At 36.1% G+C, this 22,576-nt stretch overlaps 1 protein-coding gene across 2 annotated transcripts in view; it reads right to left on the bottom strand.

The window, feature by feature from the left end:
• elp4 (elongator acetyltransferase complex subunit 4) overlaps nt 1-22,576 on the bottom strand; it is a 68,199-nt gene that overhangs the window by 20,955 nt on the left and 24,668 nt on the right. Inside the window, exons 7-11 of one of the 2 annotated variants that reach the window (XM_077227879.1) lie at nt 21,080-21,268; nt 14,108-14,216; nt 10,227-10,333; nt 5,456-5,576; nt 5,077-5,148 (exon numbers count right to left, since the gene is read on the bottom strand). In XM_077227879.1, the coding sequence (XP_077083994.1) occupies nt 5,502-5,576; nt 10,227-10,333; nt 14,108-14,216; nt 21,080-21,268 (480 nt within the window). In that variant the 3' untranslated portion in view covers nt 5,077-5,148; nt 5,456-5,501. Of the gene's footprint in view, nt 1-5,076; nt 5,149-5,455; nt 5,577-10,226; nt 10,334-14,107; nt 14,217-21,079; nt 21,269-22,576 lie in introns of those variants that run through there. The other variant, XM_077227878.1, reaches the window with a different exon arrangement.

Raw genomic sequence — 22,576 nt, 5'->3', positions numbered from 1 at the left:
AAAAAGAAGAAGAAAATATTTGGATAAAACAACCACACTGAAAATATACTTAAATTTTTTTTGGCAAGTTTTTGCACAACATTTTTTAAGTAAATTTCACATATGGAATTAAGTAAACTCTACTTAACTAAGTTAAGTGAAAGTAACAAAGAAAATAAGTAATTTTAACTTGGCTAGTAAAAGGTCGAGTAATATCTATCTATTTAGCAATATATTTCACTCAAACAATATAAAAATTAATCCACATTTTTAAAGTATATACTTCACTTAGAAACATCTAAGTAATTAATACAATAGATATTGTGTGAGACACCATATTTACATTTCAAACGTTATACGCTTTACGTGAATGCAGAGACCTTAATACTTGGTAGACAATACACAATGAGGGTAACATTTGATGGATCGTTTTTGTGTTTGAGTGTGTCATTTTGAGTAGAAAATGAACTCCAAATGTCACAAAATAGCAAGTTATTAATCCTAAAAAACAAAAGCAATGATAAAACAGTGTAAATACAGCTAGAAAAAGGCCCAGTGCATGATGGGAACACCAGTATCAGAAAAGTTGAGTAATTGAGAGACTGAAGTTGAGAGATTTTACTTAAAGGGGTGGTAAAACACATTTTTTCGAAGGCTTGATTGTGTTTGTGGGGTGCACTGTAAGGTGTTCATGTTTCGTTTTTAAAAAATTGCATTATCTTTCAATATTTTACCTTTATTTTACACTGCTCTGTCCCTCCTTGTAAAAACGGTCTGATGGTTTCCGGGTTCTATGAAGCCAGTCCCTCAAAAATACAATGGGCTCAGATTGGTTAGCTGGCCCAGTGTGTTGTGATTCGCTAACCGCCTAGTGCACGTTTTTCGGAAGCGTCACGCCCTGTACCTTTACCAGTAGTTTGTGCTTTGCTGTATTATAAACAATGGTATCAATTGGACCCAAAGAATGTTAGTGAAGATGATCGAGCAGAACCTGTTCAAGAACGGCTATTAAACGACGTTTCAGAACGGTTTGTTTTTGTTGATGTTTCTGTCTCATTTCTTTTTAGATACGCTGTAATTAAATTGTACTAATTATTATAGTATTACAAAAAATAAGCTTCATATTCATAAACAAGAATTTCATATAATCGTTCTAACAAATTATAATAACGTTACAGTCCTCAAAGGAATTTTTTTTGAGTAAAGACTGCGGATCTATAGTGATCGTTTCTGACTGTATGGCACCGTTACTTTTGTATTTTTAGATCGATTGTAGCCAAATATCTGTCGCCAGAACTATTAACCCAAAACAAACACTAAACATTGGCTATACTACAGTAGCCAAATCAAACACAGAACCATGTTTAGCATGCCTGTAGATAAACAAGCATGTAGATAAACATAAAAGCTCTAATCAAAGAATAATTTACACTAATTCCAAGTTCGCTGTTGAGATTTAAAAAAAGTTTGTAACGTTAGGTATGAATGAGCATTTAACTGGTTTGCAGAGCCAAACAGCATTGTCATTTGTTTACTTCCTTGCTGCAACGTACAATTAACAATACGAACTATTGCAGGAAAACACATCGACGAAAAATAAATCATACTTACAGGTTGTGGCCCGTAAACAACAGCTTCTGTTCTTAAAGTTGGAACTGCTCCATCTGTCAGGACAAGCCGATGTGCGAATCCTGCATTGAACTAACGAAGATTGTAGAAGCTTTCCTCCGTAAAATGTTCAGCACAGAGAGCGAGATTTGGGTAATAATTATGAGGGACCTTGTTAAAAATAAACTAACTCCCTAACTCCCCCATCCCTAGGAAGGCTGAACAAAGTGGACCTGCAATCCAGATGAAAATAACAGCGTTTCGACGGCATTGCGGCAACAACAGCCTAGTATACCACAACAACTCTTCTCCAAAGCAAAAATGGCCTCGCCCCCTTATTTAGTATTCTCGGAGGAGGGGTTTATGTAAATATTGGGGTTACTGATGTCAGCAACCCTGGAGGAATGTCCTGTAGTCCCTACCGGCCGTTTGCTGTAGTCCTTAGAAATTGATTTCTTTAAAAGCAAATATCTCCCTTTGCTTTGAACTTTGAGCGTTGTAACTTTGAAGATGTTGTTTATGCTCAAACAACAACATTACACACTAGCTAAAGCTAGAAAAGTGAAATCGTGTTTTACCACCCCTTTAATTTTATAACGTTGATATTTACAGTTTAATTTCTACACGCTTAAATTGAGTACTAATATAGAATTTACTTAGATTTTTTAATTCTTGCCTGAACTAACTTTTTCATGTAAATTACATTGTTTTTTTCTGTAGTATTTACTTGACCACAAAATCATTTTTATCCATGCATATTGCAATGAATAATGTACATTATTTTGTATGAAGCCTTTAGCGGTGCTTGAATGTAATTTGTCAGTTGAAATGTGACTGGCTCTGACATACTGTAGCCCCGCCCTCGTCCCAATACCACTGTCACTGAGCATTACTCCACGTCATTAGCTACGATGGGAAAGTTTGTCTAAAGCAGAAATAGCACCGCTTGGATCACAGTTCACAAAGCTGGGGTCACAAAACCCTGCCAACACAGGACTGGGATTCGGTCTCAGAAACATTCTTTAATATGGATCAGGACCCTCCCATTTCAACTCATGAATAATCTATTAATCTACATTAAACTGCATTGAGAACTCATTAATATGCATTTCCAGTGACCTCGGTCATCTGTTTAGGTTCCATTGAAAAGCAGCCAGCTGTAGGTGTCAGTGTAAAGATGGTCATAAAATTCATCAAGTTTTTATGACCACTTACTCAATGACTGCTTGTTTAAAGGTTTTGATTTATGCAACATTTAGAAGAACCCTTCCTATCAATATTAAAAGAAGAAGAAAAAAAGGGAGGACAAAGCAGCCCAATAATTCAACCAGTGTTAATCAAGTATACAATCACTGATAACCAGGCAGTTGGAAAAGTACATAACCAGAGGCTTTCAAACTGCAAATTCTCAAAACCCCTCACCTGCACAATATTCTTTATGATGCACAAAGCTATTTTTACTATGTGGACAGAGTTCAGAATCTAGCTGTCAGATGAAAGAAAGTACTCTGAAAGCCCTTCAAGAGTGTGGGAAAGTTATTTTTAGCAGCCATGCCAGAACCGACAAAGACTTCTACTCGGTCATCTTCTGCTCCGGATCAAAATTCCACCTTTGAACCGGCCGACAGTGGACCAGGTGGGCGTGAGGAGGACTTGCTGATGATGGCAAGTTTAGCTCAAAGTTTGTCGCTGGCTTAAGCAGCGCACCTCTAAAGACTTTTACTTTATTTCTATACAATAATTGCAACATATCTGCTCAAATATTCCAGGAGCAGAGGGAAGCGGAGTCAAATACCTACTGTTCAACAATTAAAAACAACATCAGTCTAACTACATATGATTTAACTGTTACCAGTTCTGAGCAAGAAACTTTAAAATCAAGATATTATGATCTGATTTTCACCCATGTACACAATCCTTGTCTCATCTTTGCTTTTATTTTCATAATCTACATTTTCATAAAATAGGGTACTATGTTCAGAATGGCACACTGCCTTCTATTTTTGAAAGACAGTAGTATGCAGTATATATACCATGACCAGTATATGCACATGCATGGTCTAGAACATTTGCCAAAATTTGTCAATGCAAAGAAAACTGTGTGGAATACTGTATTTCCAATGCAATGTGCTTGACTTGAACTTTAATTTAGTCAATATCAAACGAATTTTAACAGCTCTTTCTAGACGCCAACTGCTGAAGGAAACATGCAACATAATGAGGTCATTCGACAACATATGAAACTACTGTACAGGGAGAGGATGGGGTGTACATAATGTTCGTAATGTTGAGGGAGAGGATGGGTGTACGTAAAATTTGTATTAAATTTGTTCCAGATGCAAAGAGAAATGAGACTAAATTAATAGCATAAAACATTTCCATCAATCTACATTTGTTAAGCACATGCAGCTGTAAATGATAAATATAGTATGATATATATATTTTCAAATGTCCCAAAAAGCGGTCAGTTTCTTAATTGGTGTTCGGACAGCAGCTGCATCACGCACCATTAGTAAATGATTTCAGAAAGGTTTGTCTGTAAATGGTTTTATAATGTTTTCAAAACTCTTAAGGTTAAATAGCGAGTGATCGTTGATACATTTCCTACGCAACGACATAAGCCAATCATTTTCTGCATAATTATGCTTTCTTTTGTGCAAAAAAAAACTGTTTTAACATTTTAAATTACAAATCCATGTCAATACGAAAAATCCATGTCATGACTCGTGACCCCTTTAATTTATTTAAAAAAAAGAAAACTTGTACTGAACTAAAGATAAATATTCTAAATGTTCCGATCCAATCTGACTTGTAATGCTGCCCGAATCATAAATCATGCACTGTTCCTTCGTTGGCCAGAGGAGAACTGGCCCTCCGACTGAGTCTGGTTTCTCCCAAGGTTTTTTTCTCCATTCTGTCACCTGATGGAGTTTTGGTTCCTTGCCACTGTTGCCTTGGCTTTTGGCTTGCTTAGTTGGGGACATTTAATATTCAATAATATTATTGATCTGCCTTACTTAAGGTGGATGTTGACTCAATTTTCTTTTAGAAACAAACTCTGTTATATTATTTTCATGTTATCACTGTGAAGCTGCTTTGATACAATCTGCATTGTAAAAAGCGCTATATAAATAAAGGTGACTTGACTTGACTTGAACTCAAACTTTTGAACGGGAGTGTAAATCAACACTCAAATTATACAAAATTAAGTTATTAACGTTAATTTACATGTTCAATATCCTATCATAAGTTACCCATCAACAATTATTAATTACAGTAATAATAAAGTAATAATATATACTGTATATATATATATATATATATATATATATATATATATATATATATATATATATATATATATATATATATATATATATATATATATATATATATTGGCCACTGCAAAACTCATACTGGTTAACCACCAAAATTAACCTTCCAAAAACTTTAGTTGGATCACGGCAACAAGGCCCAACCAACCAGACTCAAATACAGCACAGGCTGGCCCAGACACAACCAATCAATCAAGATCTTGCCGCAGGAGCAGAACCTTCAAAACTAAGACGGGACAACAAAAAAACAATTACTAAAGGAATGCTTGTGTGGTTATGAAAAATGATAAAACAAATGTTCTGACATATCACCATAAATAAGTCCACACAAGTCTTAAATATGCTCTCAACTATTAAAACAAAGTTTGCTGATCTTTCAAGATTGTACCTCCATGAGCCGCGGCTAATTTTACCCAAATCTTGGGTTGAAGATCATCTGACCTCACCTCTAGAAACCCCAGCACCCTCAAGGTGTGTTTGGCTCAAGTTTGGGTCAGGGATCACCCTAGGGTAAGTATAGTTTAATCACATACCTCCTACATTCCGGTCTGAATCCTCACCCCACTCGTTGTCGAGCGTTCAACTGGCATGCGTGCGTATGCGTGAGTGTTTGCTAATCACGATTTTCCTCATAACCCCTCTCTCTCTCTCTACCTGCCGGAACAGGGACAGGGGTTAATTCTAGCTGCAGGGCATTCTGGGTAATTGACTGCTCATCAACCGCCAACTGAACTTTACCAGTCAGTCAAAGACAAGCAGCCAAAATGCTCCTCTGGGTAGCCGAGCGACAGCATGTAGACCCCGCCTGCATTAATAACATTACAGAAAAGCAGCTCACTTAAACAGACAGACAGAATATCAACAATCCCTCTCAAATCACGCTTGGCTGTATTTGCTTTCGAGAGTTGGGAAGCAAGATATACTCTAAATGTTTAAAAAATGAAATTAAAAAACATTCTTCTGTTGATTAGATTCCAACTCTTCCTTCCTTCACTATACAGTGCAATTTGTTTTTTATTAATAAATGAATAATATTTTATTACAGAACGAGCATAAAATTATTAAAACATGAACTTTAGTTTGGTAATTTTAGATTGTTTTTGTGCGCGTGTATGTATGTACAGTATATATATATATATATATATATATATATATATATATATATATTAGATTTTTCTGATGCCTAATTTAGGAACGATTCAGTCTAATATTTCAATTTGAAGTTTCCACATGTCTTGCATGGTTTCTATGTGTGAAAACTCATCTTTTGTGGTCATGTTGCCATGACGTGACTAATCTTTGATTGACATGTGCACTCTAAACGACCTGACTGACACAAACTTGGCCTGCCAATCACCTTTCAAATACAATCATTAAACACAGATCAGACTTGATTCACACTGACTCATCTTAAAGGGAAGGTGAAGAGCATTGCTTTCTTTGTACGAATGAAGGTTAGAATGATGGCGTGGCTAGCAAGAATGATGTCTCAATGTTACCAGCGAGCGGGCGGCAAAGGGACCATATCATAATTCAAGTCATAATTCAGAGGTTCTGAGTGCCAAAAGTCCATCCAGCTCTCAATGTCAAAAGATCAAGAAAACTCTATGCTTCATTATATTACCTTTTTATAGTAAATACTGTTTTTTGTGCTTGATTCTTGATGTGGTGACAATGTAAACATACATAAACAATGTGTCTCTCAGTCAAACCTTCCCATCACGACTGCGTCAGATATATTCACAGAATGATGGTCGAGTGAGGCATGTGGTTTGAGCGTACACACGCTACCAACAGCCCCGCAGGGAAAACTCACTGCATGAATTTAGTTTCGCCCAGTGTAAACTCGGCACTGCACATTTTGTTTGTGTGCGTGACAATGTATTGGTGTAACATTATCTATCAAAGGACTGTCTGTAGATTATAGTCTAGATTGGAATGGTAAGATCAAATGGGGAAAATCCCTCAAGAAGACAAGTCACTATCTCTTCCTTTCACTGATATTTTCACATCAATTTCCAAGAAATTCTCAACTGCTAGTTTGGCATGTCCCCTTCATTGTGATGTCATCACACAATGAGAGCTCCAATCAAGAACACATTGTCATAGAATCTCATTTCTAACTATTCATTTGAATAGTGTAATTGTACGACAAAATTTGTGAAATTAAATACAGTGTTTCTGTCAGCCCAAAGGTCATGGGATCAATTCTCAGGGAATGCATAAACTGATAAAACATACCTTAACTGCAATACTGTTTAGGGTAAACTCTAAAAAAAAAGAAAAGAAAAGTGTTTGGGTAGTTTTTGGGTAGACGTAACAACCCAGTGGTTGAGTTATTTATCAAAGGCTTGTTGCATCCTCTTTAGGAGAGAGCAGTTCTCAGTTCCATTGAATTTGTGCATTTCTTCTGTAAAATACAAGTTTGTGTACATTTAATTTTATCTATAAAATCCTTACTGTGCAGTAAATCATTTAATTTTATGTAAAGCAACATACAGGGATGTGAGTCACCTAAATGAGTGTTGGATCGGTCTATTTGCGTGATACAAAACGTTTGATGCCTTGCGTAATGATACTAAATCTAAATACTTTGGATGTTAAATATGTCCTCAGTGCTGTTTACTGATGGTTTATGGGCAGGTAATGGACTCAGTGTCAGCATATTTCAGCTATGATTGAAACGCAGGCTGACGGTCTAAAGTTACGAGAGTCAGCTCCGTTAAAGGTTTGTAAAGCGGCTTTAAATGTAGGCAATAGCCCAATTTGATGGGTAAAATTAGCCCAAGATTGTGTCCTATATTTACCCAGCCCTTGGGAATCGAACCCTTGACCTTGGCTTGCTAACACCTAGTGTTACGAGTTAGGATCTATCCTACTATCCTTAAAAGGGTTGTGTCAAAAGATCAGGTGAAAAAATGTTACGGTATGTTAAGCTGCCTAAAAAAAATACACACAAATTCTTCAGCGCTGCTACATCACAGACCTGCATTTGAGCCCTTCCAAAAACTCAAAGTGGTCAGCCCATTAAACAGCCATTGAGGGAAACCACCTTGACTTTTATTGACCCTATAAATCTAGTGAGGAGTGGATGAGAGGTCGCTGCCTTAGACAGCGTTTAAAGACAAAGACTACTGGTCCTTCTGAGACAATAGACTTTCTGATTAACTATTAACAGCTTCACCAGTGATAACTTAATTAGGGGCCAATGATGGGACTTCAGTAAGAGCCTGGGCCCTTTCATTTGGGTCCACTTGATGGACAGGCACTCATTGGTTGGAAGTGGATTGTGTGTGTGTGTGTGTGTGTGTGTGTGTATGTTGAAGAGGTTTACAAAAAAAACGGTCAAAAAGGGACAGAATAAAGACTCATTGTAGCTTATTTGGGAATTTTACTAACACACAAGTTTCTAAGTTTTAACAGACAACTTCTACAGACAATAGTTACAGTGTTGGGGGCAGAGCATGTGAGCGAAGCGGAGCGGTGTGACGCTCAGCTCAATATTCCGCTCCATGCGCGTGCGCTCCACTCAGTCGCTCGCGTCCCAAGCGAACGCTCCACTGATGAATCGCTCACGCTCACCGGTAAAACAAATCCCGCTCCGAAAATAAAATGTCTCTGTAGGCTACTTGCTTTCTGTTTGTACTTTGTAATGAATATCTGGAATAAATGTATCATTTACAGTAGCTAGGATTGTAAATAGAAGTTATTTCGGGGTGATTCTGAATAAAAGTCTGTTCTTTTTATTCATTTAAATGCATTAAATTAACTTAATTTCATGTCTAGCCCTTTGGCAAACTTGCTTATTAAATGCAATAACTGAAAAGGTATATTTGATTTTCGTTATTTTATTTCCGTGAACATAACTGCAGTTGCAAAACAGGCATATTAAAACGCGCACGTGCCCACGCAGGCACACACAAACAAGATGCATGTTATGCAAAAGGCTCGCAACTTCCTTAAAACAATATTTGAACTCTATAACCAACCCACTATTGCTTTAGCTAATCCACCGATTCTCGAACTACCAAATCACAATAGGGCATTCTGAGTAGAGCGAGCGGCGCTGAGCGGACGGAGCGAGCGGAGCGGAATCCGCTCACATGCTCTGGTTGGGGGTAACGCATTACAAGTAACGTGAGAAATGTAATGTAATCAGATTACTTTTTCAAGTAACTAGTAAAGTACGTTTAAATGTACAACTAAATATCTGATTTACTTTTTTAAATAAGTAACACAAATTACTTTATTATTCACATATATTGACCGACACCTCTTCTGTCCAGTGCAGAGGTGTTGTGTGTGTGGTTATTGTAGTTTTAGAATAAATGTGAGCATTGACTCATCTAACTTGCACAAAAACTGATTAGGATTAAGTATTCCTCAAAATGAATAAAAAGTCATAAACAAACTCAGAATCCTGTGCAAACCTACAATAATCAAATACGTTAGAATAGATAATAAAAATATACTTGTATTTAATCTCACATTAATAACCAATGTCTTTGCTGCTGATTTTTCATGATCCAATTCAACCATACCAATATGCAAAAATGATATTAGAAAAACATCCCATTTGTGTTTAATTTTGTTTCTTTGTTTTTGCTGTCAAAGTGCCTTTACAATTTGCCAAAAAGAAAACTATTGTTTTTATTTTATTTAACAAACTAACAAGCAAGCCCAGCCAAGGTGAAAAAACGTGAAAGTAACAGCATTATTTTCCATTAAAAAAAACTAAGTAACAGAATGAGTTACTATTTAGGGAGAAACGCAATACTGTAACACATTATTTTTAAAAGTAACTATTAAGTATTACTTTCAAAACAATTTCTGATCGGACCTGTCTGAGTGCCATATAATTCTCAGTGAAAACAAGTTACACACATTAAAGCAAGTGTATTTATGAAACTTCAGAAAGAAAATCACAAATTATTTTAAGGTAATTCTTTGAGGTGTAACATCTCCAGTCTAAAATCAATAGTTTCAACCTTTCAAATTGACACTCAATAGCTGAGGAAAATAAACAGGAATTAGTGAAGCACAGCTAATGTGGACATCAATTCATAACCATGACCTCCTAATATGTGCACTGATTTGAGAGACACGAGGGAAGAAAAATAAAATGAGCAATTAAAAGAAGTAATTTCTTAGCACCAAGTAACGTCATACTCTTCCTGTTCGCCACAAGAACGAACAAACATTAAGATAAAAAAGCTGTATGAATATATAATATATCATAATGAAACTTTTTCAAAGAGCCATTTTAAATGTATCTGGTGTACTGTGACATTATTGTGAACTCACCTCAATTGTGAACTGCTTCCTCTTGAGTTTGAAGGCCAAGTCTTTCGTATCGGGTACTTCACATGACAGAGAGTTCAGATGGGGCAACTGACGAACATGCAGGAGACCTGAACAAACACAGAAGACATTAACAGCGAATCATATTACTGTGTAAACGTGCTAGAAATACATACTGTCAGAGATATTATTCAGTATAGACTACCATTCAAAAGTTTTGAGAGATGTTTCTTTTGCTCACCAACTCTGCATTTATTTAATTAAAAATACATTTCAATATATTTCAAAATGTAATTTATTCCTGTGATGGCAAAGCTGAATTTTCAACATCATTACTCCAGTCTTCAGTGTCACATGATCATTCTAATATGATGATTTACTGCTCGAGAACACACACACACACACACACACACACACACACACACACACACACACACACACACACACACACACACACACACACACACACACACACACACACACACACACAGACACACACACACAGACACACACAGACACAACAATTATGTAGGATTTACTTTGAAACAATTTTCACTCAGAAATTGCTAGTAAATGTCATAAATAAGTACAAAGAAACTGCGAGTGACACATTTAATTAAATGTGAAGTAAATTTGAAGTAAAATGACTTCTTGTAAACATACTCCAAATATTTTTGTTTAATTTCCAACTTCGAAAAATAATGTTCATAATATTTGCTTAATTATTCTGATTAATATTTTGTGGAAATCGTGATCATTTGAAATATAAATATTTTGAGAAAATCTTAAATATCTTTACTGTCACTTTCAAATCAAATTATTACATCCTTTCTGAATAAAATCTTACGGACTGCAAACCTTTGAACGGTATTGTAAACACTGTAGTGCTTATGAGTTTCAAAAAACTGAAATTGCACTCAAAATCCATTTGGCAGGACACTTCAGTGGGCATGACTATATTGCAGAGGCTATAAACATGTTGTGAAACAAATATTTTTCCCAGGTATTGTTTTGCCTGTTACCCATTTAAACAGACTCTTGCTTTCATTGTCTGCTGAGTTTTACTGTGGGCACATGTAGCTATCATCTTTCACACTGGCCACTATAGCATTGTATCAACCATTATTTTATTAGCTGCACCAATGGGCAGAAACCAAAACATATGAGAGAAGGACTACAGCGGAGGGAGGAGAGGAATGGGTTGGTGGGAGGGAGAGAAAGCCAGAGAGGTGAGTGGAGGATGGGGGTAAAACAAGGTCAGTCGGCACAGGGGCATGCTGGGAAGAGAGAAAGCTTTTTCACCCTCTTTAATTCCTCCCTCCATATTTTTTCCCCTCAGTTATGTGGCCAGTAGAAATATGACATTAAAAAGAAGCACTGAAGACCAGGATGAGGGGGATGAGAGGATGGAAAGAGCATGTGTATGTGTGTAAAGGCCCCGCTTGTAAAGAGACCCGTGCGCTACATTGATTCCGCTCGAGTTGATTCGCTGTGACAGAACTCCCAACATGCTTTGTGCAGTGGACGCACCACAGAAAAGAAAGAGTGGCCTCATGTACGTCTTCACATTCACTAAGACCTTATGGCACAGCATTATTGATGAAATGAGGTAAAAATCAATAGCAAAAGCTAACAATAACTGTTTAAACACACTAAAAGTAAGGATATGCATTGTGGAGATGTTTGTGAAACCATCTGGAAAGCATTGCATTATATTCTTAAGTATCTTATCTGTTTTCTAACATCTTTTTAAAAAAAGGGGTTTTCACATACAATTGAAACAACACTAATATAATTAGTCTTATTTTGTTCACAAATATCTTAAACATCTCAAAAAGAACTAATTCATGAATGTGAAATCATTCATTTCTAACATCTGTATTGCTAAACAAATGCTCTAACAATTATATATTACCACCCATCCAATAAGCATTGACATTGTACGTGTGGTATCACATAATCCATGTATTATCTAATCAAATAACTAAAAACTAAATTAATAAAATTTTGACAAAAGTGACTGACCTAAAAAAAAAATTAAATAACGTATTATATTATTATTATTTTATATTTTTAATATTATATTATTATATATTATATAAAATGAGAAAATAACAATAAATATTAAAATAACGTAACATAATAAAAGTACTAATTTAATGTAAACCATTAAAACAAAACAATAAAAAAAGTGAGTAAATAACTAAGTACATAAACAATCATCTGATGTCATTAGTGTTGGTAACCCCCCCCTCTGGCCATTCCGTACTTGTAAATGAATGCAAGAAAGAAACAGGGCAGGGGGCGGAAACAAGGAGAGAGAACTGTAAACAAACTGACCTTTACAGAGAGATGGACAAAAAAAAAGATGAAAAGATAAAGCATGCAACATTAAGAGATGGCGAGAGTGTGCGATGAAAACAAGGGAGGATATAAAGAGGCACAATGAGACAGAAAAAAAGGACAGAACGGAAAGAGCGTGAGTCCAAAAGATCTTCCTCCTCTGTAATGTGGCCACAGAGAGGTTTTAGCCAGTATGGAAATATTGATTCTGCAACTCTGCGGCCCCTGAGGGCTGTGCTGGGTGCTTGTGATGGGGTGGTGGGGGCTCTCTCTCTCTCTCTCTCTGTGTGTGTGTGTGTGTGTGTGTGTGTGTGTGTGTGTGTGTGTGTGTGTGTGTGTGTGTGTGTGTGTGTGTGTGTGTGTGTGTGTGTGTGTGTGTGTGTGTGTGTTTTCCGTGGCAGCTGAATCTCCCCCTGGCCTGTCTGCCAAGGAGCACGTCTGATTGAACACGGCCACACTAACAGGAGCTGACAGCTAGAGAGAGGTCCACCCTGCCTGCCCCTTTCTACTAATGCACTTTACTGAGTGTGTGTGTATGTGTGTGTGTATGTGTGTGTGTGTGTGTGTGTGTGTGTGTGTGTGTGTGTGTGTGTGAGAGCCAGAAAGATTGGATGATGCAAAAGGCATGAATAAGACGAGGGAGCAATGAAACATCTTTTGAAAGTAGATTTTCTGAAGAAATGCGAGGGGTGTCCGTCATGATTCTAGACTGGTGTGGATGGTTGCCAGGGTGTTGCTATGCAGTAGCTGAGGTGTTCTATGCAGTATTATTTATATATCACTATAGTATTTATTAATGTTCTGAATTCGCTTTTATTTTTCTATATATTAAGTTTTAGTAACTTTGCTTTGTGCTTTTGTCCTTTTTAGTTGTTTTTTTTAAATATTATTTTTGATTTAGCTTTATTTTAGTTTTAGTAGTACTTCAGCTTATTTTTTTAATTTAATTTTTTTAATTTCTTTATTATATAATACTGTATATTTTTATTTAACAATAACAACACTGATTCTGAGTCACCTTCATGTCATTGATAAACTATTGTTTTTATTATTATTTGAATTATATTTTATGTTTATTATTTATGTTTTCACTTAAATTTTAGTTTAAGTATAATTTTGTTCAGTTTTTGACATTTTTAATATGTCTATATAGCATTTTTAAACGGTTATTTATTCATTTTAGTTTATTTAATTTTATTGATTTTAGTACCCCAACTTAACCAAAATGGAAATGAGAAATAAAATTGCTGAAATAAAACAAGTTTAACAAATATTTGAATGGTTTTAGTTTTAATTAACAATAATAACCCCGGTCCTTGTAACATTCTGGTCTCTAGATACGTAGATTTTTGGTCTCTAGTCTCTTTTGATATTTGGTCTCTAGATCGGTCCATCAGTTTTATCATTTGCCATAAAAAAATCCCATTGCTTACATTAGGTATCAATCGGTGCAGAAGGAGTTACAAGCCAATATATAATACTTAGGCTTTGGGGGTTTTCTGTCGGTGTATTTGAACTCTTGCATGTATGTTTCTTCTCACCATGATAGTCTTTGTAAAGTGGGTTGGTCTCGTTCTCTGAGCCTCTGAATGATTCCAGAGCGATGGCTGTGTCACTCATTCTGATTATCCGTCCCATTACAGCTCTGTTCTGAGAGTGCGAGACAGAAAGAGAGAGTGGGAATAGATGAGAAAGACAAGAGAAATACATGAGAAGAGTCCAATTAAAAGTGTACAAACAAATGTAGAAACATTTAGAGCGAAGCTGAGAGCATCTCTTGCTAATTAAACCCATCCTAACAAGCAGGGGTTTCACTCCCTTTACTCTGAGAACTGAATTAGGTCATCATTATCTCTCGGAAAAATGGAGCAGGGTATTCCGGAGGCGGAATTCATGATCTTACAACAAAGCCTGAGCTTACAGATCTAAAACCACCTCAGTCAGCAGTGATTTAAAAAAAAATCCATTTTACCAACACCTCTCTCTATGAGGATTGATGATTTGAGGTATTACTGTTGTCCATTTGAGGTAAACGGTTTTCCTTATAATACATTACAATTAAAAATTTGGGGGTTCAGTAAGATTTTTTTTTGGAAAGAAATGAATGCTGTTATTCAGGAAGGATGCATTCAATGTATTAGATATGACATAACAATGTTACAAAAGATTTCTATTTCAAATAAATGCTGTTCTTTTGAACTTTCAATTAATCAAAGAATCCTAAAAGGACATGTATCACGGTTTCCAGAAAAATATTAATCAGCACAACTGTTTTCAAAATTGATAATAATCAGATACGTTTCTTGAGCACAAATCATCACATTAGAATGATTTCTGAAGGATCATGTGACACTGAAGACTGGAGTAATGATGCTGGAAATTCAGCTTTGATCACAGGAATAAATTACATTTTATATTATATTCAAATAGAAAATATGAACTTTACGTTGTGTTAAAATTTTTCACTAAATAAATGCAGCCTAGATGAACAAACTTTTGAATGGTATGGTATGTGCTTATAGCAAAAGAGGTTAACAGATTTAAAAAAAAACTCTAGGCCTCAGTGCAACTCATCCAACACCTGTGCCATTTGTTTAGTAAAGTAAGAAAGTATTGCTTTTCACACATGGTGATGAACAGGCCAGAATATGGCCATAATATCAGAGACTGCGCTGTAAGTAACCACCTAGAAACCATCCAGAACTTAGGAATGACATAGCAACAGCCTGGCAACCTCCCAGAACACCCTTCCACGTTTGAATGGGTGTACAATTCAATACACCATTCAATGCATCCAAATTATGTTTTAACATATCAGCACTTGCATTAATCATGGCATCCAAACCGCTTTTATAAGGTTATTTTTTGGTAAGGATATCAGCTGTACAACTGTATATAATGCCAACACTGTGAAATGCTGTCTTTGGTTGCGTCGTGTAACATTTAATCCATCAGATCAGAGCAGAACATACGTTTGGTGCTCAAACACATTGAGTGCTCTGATTCCTTCAAACACATGCTCTCCAAATCTGTCTGTCTCTCTTACTCGGATCGAACAAATCATGCAGTGTCGCCATACGGCACAAATCTGGATGAACGCAAGCACGAAGCCAAATCAACTCAGAGAAAGATCCAAAGACCCGGTCCGCTTCAGAGCAAAGGCTTCTCACGCATTAATGCTTTCATTCCAAAAATATATGCAATTAAATGGTGTAAAAATGCCTTTCAGCCCATCAAGGTTTTGTGTCACGCAAGAATTACACAAGTTCACATTCACACATTGAAATGGACTAGCTCATAATCCATTTCCGATGATGATTTTCATGGGAAACATTTGCAAAACAGATTAAAATGTGGTAAAACATGTTAAAGAGAGATGAAGGTATGATAGAAATGGGCCAGAATGTTTAATAAACATTTAAGGGGCTTGGAAAATGAGTTATGAAAACCTCTGACCTTGACCTTACTGATATGAAGATCCTGTCATGGGTTGGATTGAACAAACACAAGTCAACAGCTGCAAAGAGAAAATAAGCCAGTTTAAAGTGTTAAAGAGCGAAAAAAGCAGAAATGCAGATCAAATACGAGCAGCAAATCTGCTGAGAGCGCCTCCTCCTGGACAAAAACAAATACAGAGACCATTCAGAAAGGCGCACTCCAAAGACAGACAGAGATATCAGGCTGTGGTGAAAAATTTATCTCTACGCCACTCCTGAATATTTCATGCGCTCCCTCTCTGTAGCAGCTGACGTGGCCTAATGCAGTTTTCATGCATCCGTGTCCTCTTTTTTTCCTCCTTTCTCTTTTCATTCCTTCTACAGCAGACTTTGAGAGCATGCGTGTTTGTGTACGCAGCCTTGACCCTTTTCCCAAATCTAGCATAAAAAATTTAACCCAAGCAACTGTGTTAGTGACAGTCGCTGCTAACTCAACACCATCAGATCAATTCAAGTAAACAATACAGCTAAAAATGCAATGCAACTACACAACAGTTGGTCCAACATATGGAAGACTTCAGTCCAGGATGGAATAATGATATTAGGAAGCATTGTGTAGTTTAACTGATCAAACTTCCCGAAGCACCGAAAATAAAGATTTCTTTATGGACAAGTCAGAGAAAAAAAAAACTTCTGTTAATTAAAAACAGAGTTGAATATGATGCATGAAAAAAGATGCATATGTAAATAAACAAAAATATACATTTCATTGTGACAAGTGATGTGAAGTAAATGCAAAACCATCTATTACATGTACACAGCAAAAAGATAAATCAATTTATACATAAATTAATTCTGCTCATGTGTTATGAATTAAACCCATTCTTTTTTAAGATATTTAGGCATTTTGTTCAACTTTGTAATTTTTAAATATCAGCCCATAGTTCATCACGAGACAGCTAATATATTCAGCGTATTTAAATCTGAAGAGCATTTTAATGACAAAATTAGAACAAATTTCTTTATACATTGGTTCTACATAAATTATCATTCAACTTAATGAAGTAGCTAAGTTTTATGAACATTTACAGCATTTTTTGTTCAATGAATGAAAGCCCAGTTGGAATCTGCTCATTTTTGAGGGGAAATCTTGAAATGGCAAACAGTGCTAAATATAGACCTTATGTAACCCCAACGTAGCTGTCAATGGAGGGACAGAAAGCTCTCCGATTTCATCAAAAAGATTTGTGACAGGGTTTGTGTCCCGAAGATAAAAGAAAATCTTACGGGTTTAAAATGACATGAAGGTGAGTAATTACTGACAGAATTTTCATTTTTGGGTCAACTATCCCTTTAATAAAGAAACGCACAATGAATTTGTAAAAGTGTGAATAATGAATGTTTCTGCCCAACTGAACCGATTCCATGCAGGCCTACTAATCGGTTACGGAAAATGTACACGTCTAAGATTGACCTGCTATACAAGTCACATCAAAACAAAACAAACTCTAGTCATAGCGGTCCAGCTCTTCCTTAAACCCCTTCTTTCCGTATCCTAAGCTGTCACTCTTTAGACTGAAAGACTGGGTCTCCAGGGTCCTGGACCCAACAGAGGCTGTATCTGTAGGTGTGTGTGCTAGAGGACTATGGCTATTTGAGCAGAGATTGATTAAAGATTCAGATGGACTGTGGCTTTAATCTCATCATAGGAGGCTTTCAAGGCCCGGCCCTTTCACGTCGACATTAAAAATACTTGACAGGACTTTTCATTACAAGCCACATCAGATGGATTTTAGATGAGGTGCTAATGCAAATAATGGAGGATTAACACAACATCTCTGTGAGTTGACCCCACATTTAGTAGTTAAAGCAAAAATATTTATTCATCGTACTGTTACACTTGTAGTGTTATTGTACATTAAGGAAATCTATTCAAGCTCCACATGAGCAGATATATTGATACAAAAGCTTCAGAGATTTAAACTGAAGACCAAAAACAACTTGCATGACAACACTTGAAACTAAAAATAGAATATTGAATCTTAAATGAAACAAAGGCTTAATTACTGTATTGAACATTCAATGGCTACATTGCATTTTTAAATGTAAAGTGTGTATTTTATTAATCAAAAGCAATTGTAATATTATTATTAATAATAATCAATGTAAAATAATAATAATAAAAAAATGTATTAACAAAAATATATGTGAAGCAATAATAATAATTATTAAGAACATTGATTCAAAGGAATAAGAAAAAAGGACAAATATTCAAAAGTTTACAATGCACAATAAAAGTTTACAATGTAAAATAACCAAATAACCAATTTCAAAATGTAATTTATTCTTGTGATGGCGAAGCTGAATTTACAGTTCATTACTCCAGTCTTCAGTGTCACATGATCCTATAGAAATCGGGATTATAAAGGATTATTTGATAAATAGAAGGGATTAGAATTTAAGTTATCATAGGTTTACGTTTTAGTTTAAGATCAATTCTCACTATGAACTAGTTGCTTATTAGCATGCATATTACTAGGATATTGGCTGTTTATTAGTACTTATAACGCACATATGAATGCCTTATTCTACATCCCTTAATCCTACCCAACACAGAAACTTAACAACTAACTTACTAACTATTAATAAGCAGTAATTCGGATTTTATGGAGGCAAAATCATAGTTAATTGTTAGTGAATAATGAGAATTGGACCCTAAACTAAGGTGTGACCGAATTTATTTATTAGACATAGTCTGTTTGTGACTAGTTAAGACCTCACCGCCTCAAAATACTGTAGTTACTGAAAGGTCAACATGTTTTCATCACATCCATTCCACAAAACCACTTTCAAACCAATCACAGCGTTTACACTATCACCTCCACCGCAGAAAACCGCTGTGTGCCCCCCAGCCTCCCTAAGAGGGGTTTTAGCACTTTGTCTCCAAACGGACAAAGAACAGCGAGATCTTGTCTTTTGAAGCACTCTTAGAGCACAGCGGCTGTGGCCTGACTCTCGTTGGCTAATGGAGGCACAAAGAAAAGGGCCTCTCAGGAACCCAAAGACGCTGAAAGAGAGAAGCGCCCAGAAAGACTTGAGACTGACCATTGGCTGGCTGAATGCAAAGTTGAGGGCCTCAGACAAAGAAATGTAGCTTCACGCGCCAATAAAGAAGCTCCTCTGAAGGCCAAACATACATGTACTCAAACAGATACACACACAGGCCCCCTGAACCCCAGCCAAGCGGAACCTCATTCACGAAACGGAGGGGGGTCGACTCTTTGACTCCGGCTCATGGGGCGGTTATGGTGTGCCAGGGTTGACAAACTTATGGTGACCTCAATGCTGGTCCATGTGAATGACAGTCAAGTTCAAAAACAAAGTCTAAAAAGACCGTTTTGCAAGATTACTTCTGGAAGTTGATGTCGGAAATGTTCATCTTGCATGTGTCCTGTGTAATTACTCGATGGCAAGTACTGATGGTACCATCAGTTCAAAGGTTTAAAAAGACAGCAAAACAGATATATTTTCTGAGGAAAATGTGAGAGGAGCTTGCCTGCCAAGGGTCGCACAAAGATAGAGGCTGCATCCGAAATCGGATACTCTCTTGAGTAGGTACTAAAAAAGTGTGTGTATCAGTGCGTGTAGTATGAATGCAATCCTGACGTACTACTGTACATTCGCCATGCTATCATTATCATGTGACCAACCAGCGTCAGCTTCACTGCCATTCATAAATCCTCTCCAGTTGCCTGATGGTGTCCATTGTATTCCCACTTCAGAATCTCGCCAGAAGTAGTGGGTCATCCGAGTACTTTTTGCCTACTCTTTTATTAGTACTGTGAATTGAGGTATACCTTTTTTGTCACATTCTATTTTTCACCAACTATATAGTAGGGAAGTATGAGATTTCGGACGCAGCCTGAGTGTAGTAAGTAGTCGCTAGGGCATGCGTTCTGGTCATTTTAGCCCACCCTAAAGTTTAAAGATATTCTGGTGTCTCAATATGGTTTACGTCCCTCCTTAAAGTCACCCTGTGGTAAAAATCAAGCTTTTAATATTGTTTATATGTCTATGTAGTGTTTTCAATATGCTTTAAGACAAACCATGTGCAAATTCATAAGTTAACAACATTGCTGAGTATTTTCTCCTTAAAACTGCAGTGAACCAAGGACAGTCTCAAAAACACGGTTTGAAATCGCTGGTGTTTCTGACGTCACAAACTACCTTGAAACCAATCACGTCAAAGTGTGATCATCAACGAGTAGATCTCTGAGCTGGTGTGAGTGAGTGGAGGCGGGGCTAATTTGCATATTCATAGAACCGCGTATACTAAATGAGGCAAGGGTGTAGAGTTATATTCAAGCTATTTTTAAGGCATGAAGATTTTTTTTTTCAAAGAAAAAACGTTTTAATATGTCATTTTGTTGATCAAAGATGAGTTTTAATGGATAAAATTATTGACTATTGACTTAAAGTGTAAATCTATGGGACATTTTTGCAGGTTTGATTGAAAAAAATTGAGAATTTGTTTGCTTAATAAACTAATAGCTTATCTCAAACAAAACAAAACACAGTTTTTCCGCATAGAATTTTATTTTTATTTTTATTTAGACTAGCAAACACTATATAAAATTACGTTCCTTCATGCTTCACTGTGGTAGAGATGCATTTATTATTATATTTCTCACCATGCAACTCGTTTTTCATAGTGATTCATCACTCCACACACAACTTCCCATATTCTGACAAATAATTAATTAAGCCTTTGATGATTTTCTGAGACAACAATGGCTTTTTAAGTAGTGCATTAGCTTAAATTGAGCAAATTTCCTGACCAATAATTTGTGTTTAAGACGATTAAAAATGTAGTGTTTAGCCATTTTGGGCTTGGTGCCTTGGTCCATTTTTTTGCCCAGGTGTGTATATAATAACCGTAACCCTAACATTTAGAAAAGTGTTTGATATTACCAATTAATGGCCTTTTATGCCATCCGTCTTCAGTAGAAACCTGAGCAAAGGATTATATATATATATATGAAGAAACAAACCGAGAAACTATTTGATTAATCATACCTGTATGAGGTGGGAGGGTACAGTCACCATAGCGACCGAGAGTGAAGTGCGTAACAGGCCTCGGAGGGCATAGAGAAAGGTGGTGAGGGCGTGGCAGTGGGCGGGGTTATCCTTACAGCACACATCATCCCCCCACAGCGCAGATCCCAGAGAATGAAGACCCAGCCGCAGGACATTCCGAGCCTTAGACTATAGAAGTGGGGAAAAAAGAGAGATGAACATAAAACATTTGAATTTAAAACAACATTGCATTCTCTCTGAGACGGTCAGGATATGTACAATTCATGTGAACAAATCCACATCTGGCTTTTGCAATGAATATTTCATTAAAGTACCGTAGGGTAAACTTTGGTGAACTTAGTGTTCAATAATGCATGAATGAATATCTTACCGCATTTTAATAAGTGCACCTTAATTTACAAAAGAAACAAGGAGAAACATAAAGTGCATGACACTAATTTACAGTAATATATCAAATTATACATCATTTTTACCTACAGTGTTTACAACTCTATAAAAAGTAATTCTGTGGCTATAAAAGTTTTTTTTAAAACAAGTGAAACATTTTATGAGCTAGATGTGCATTACTGTACTCAAAATATCAGTGCATGCAACACAGCAAAAAAATAACGTTCAAGTTTTAGGTAAGTTTAAATGATTTAATACTGTGTATAATACTACATCAGAACCCCATCAGAGACACTCTGGATTCTTTGTTTTTTCTGTCTGCTGTGCATGAGAATCAACACACAACATGAATTATGTACTGCAAAGATAGCTATGAATGGATACATTGTTGCATAAAAAGAAACCAATATGTAAATAAATGAAAGAAAGAAAAGAAAGACAACCCATTATTACAATTCAGTATACAAATACTGAATATCAACGTTGTCAATGTTGGTTAGATTTTGAATGACAAAATGTATATCAATGAGATTTTGAGAAACTTATGAGAAACTTTAATCGTACACCTTTTTAGAGTCATCAAGAAATCAAAATGAACTATGCTTATTTTTTATGGGATATTGCAGTATTTATTATAAATCAAAAAACCAAGATTAGTTTGCTAGTAGTTTCTTCGAGATTTTCCTATGAGGTTAAATAAGTAGAATAAGGTCTGAGGTAAACATAACTTGACGATACTTGAACACATAAATTACCCACACCCATATCGAAAAATGTGAATTTTGAAGCAGTTATTTGTATTTTAAAAAACATATGTTTCTAATAAGTAGATGAGAACGTTTGGGGTGTGTCTCATCAAGTTATGTTTACAATAAACCTTATTTTTCTCATAAATTGATTACTCCATTAAAAAATCCAATAGGAAAATCTGAGGGAACAATTAGCGAATTAGTCTTCCAGGTTCTGACGTCATACCTGCAACCAAGCTCTAGCAAAAAACAACGATCCAACCATCCAATCAATTCCCGATGGACAAGATCAAGTCCCACCCTACATTTTATCTTGTTCCAGAAGCCGTTTCACTGGGAT

The sequence above is a fragment of the Siphateles boraxobius genome, unplaced genomic scaffold (genome assembly GCF_051911475.1).
Source record: "Siphateles boraxobius isolate OS27281-9 unplaced genomic scaffold, OSU_SipBor_1 130, whole genome shotgun sequence".
Taxonomy (NCBI): domain Eukaryota; kingdom Metazoa; phylum Chordata; class Actinopteri; order Cypriniformes; family Leuciscidae; genus Siphateles; species Siphateles boraxobius.
This window is presented reverse-complemented; position numbering and strand designations above follow the sequence as displayed.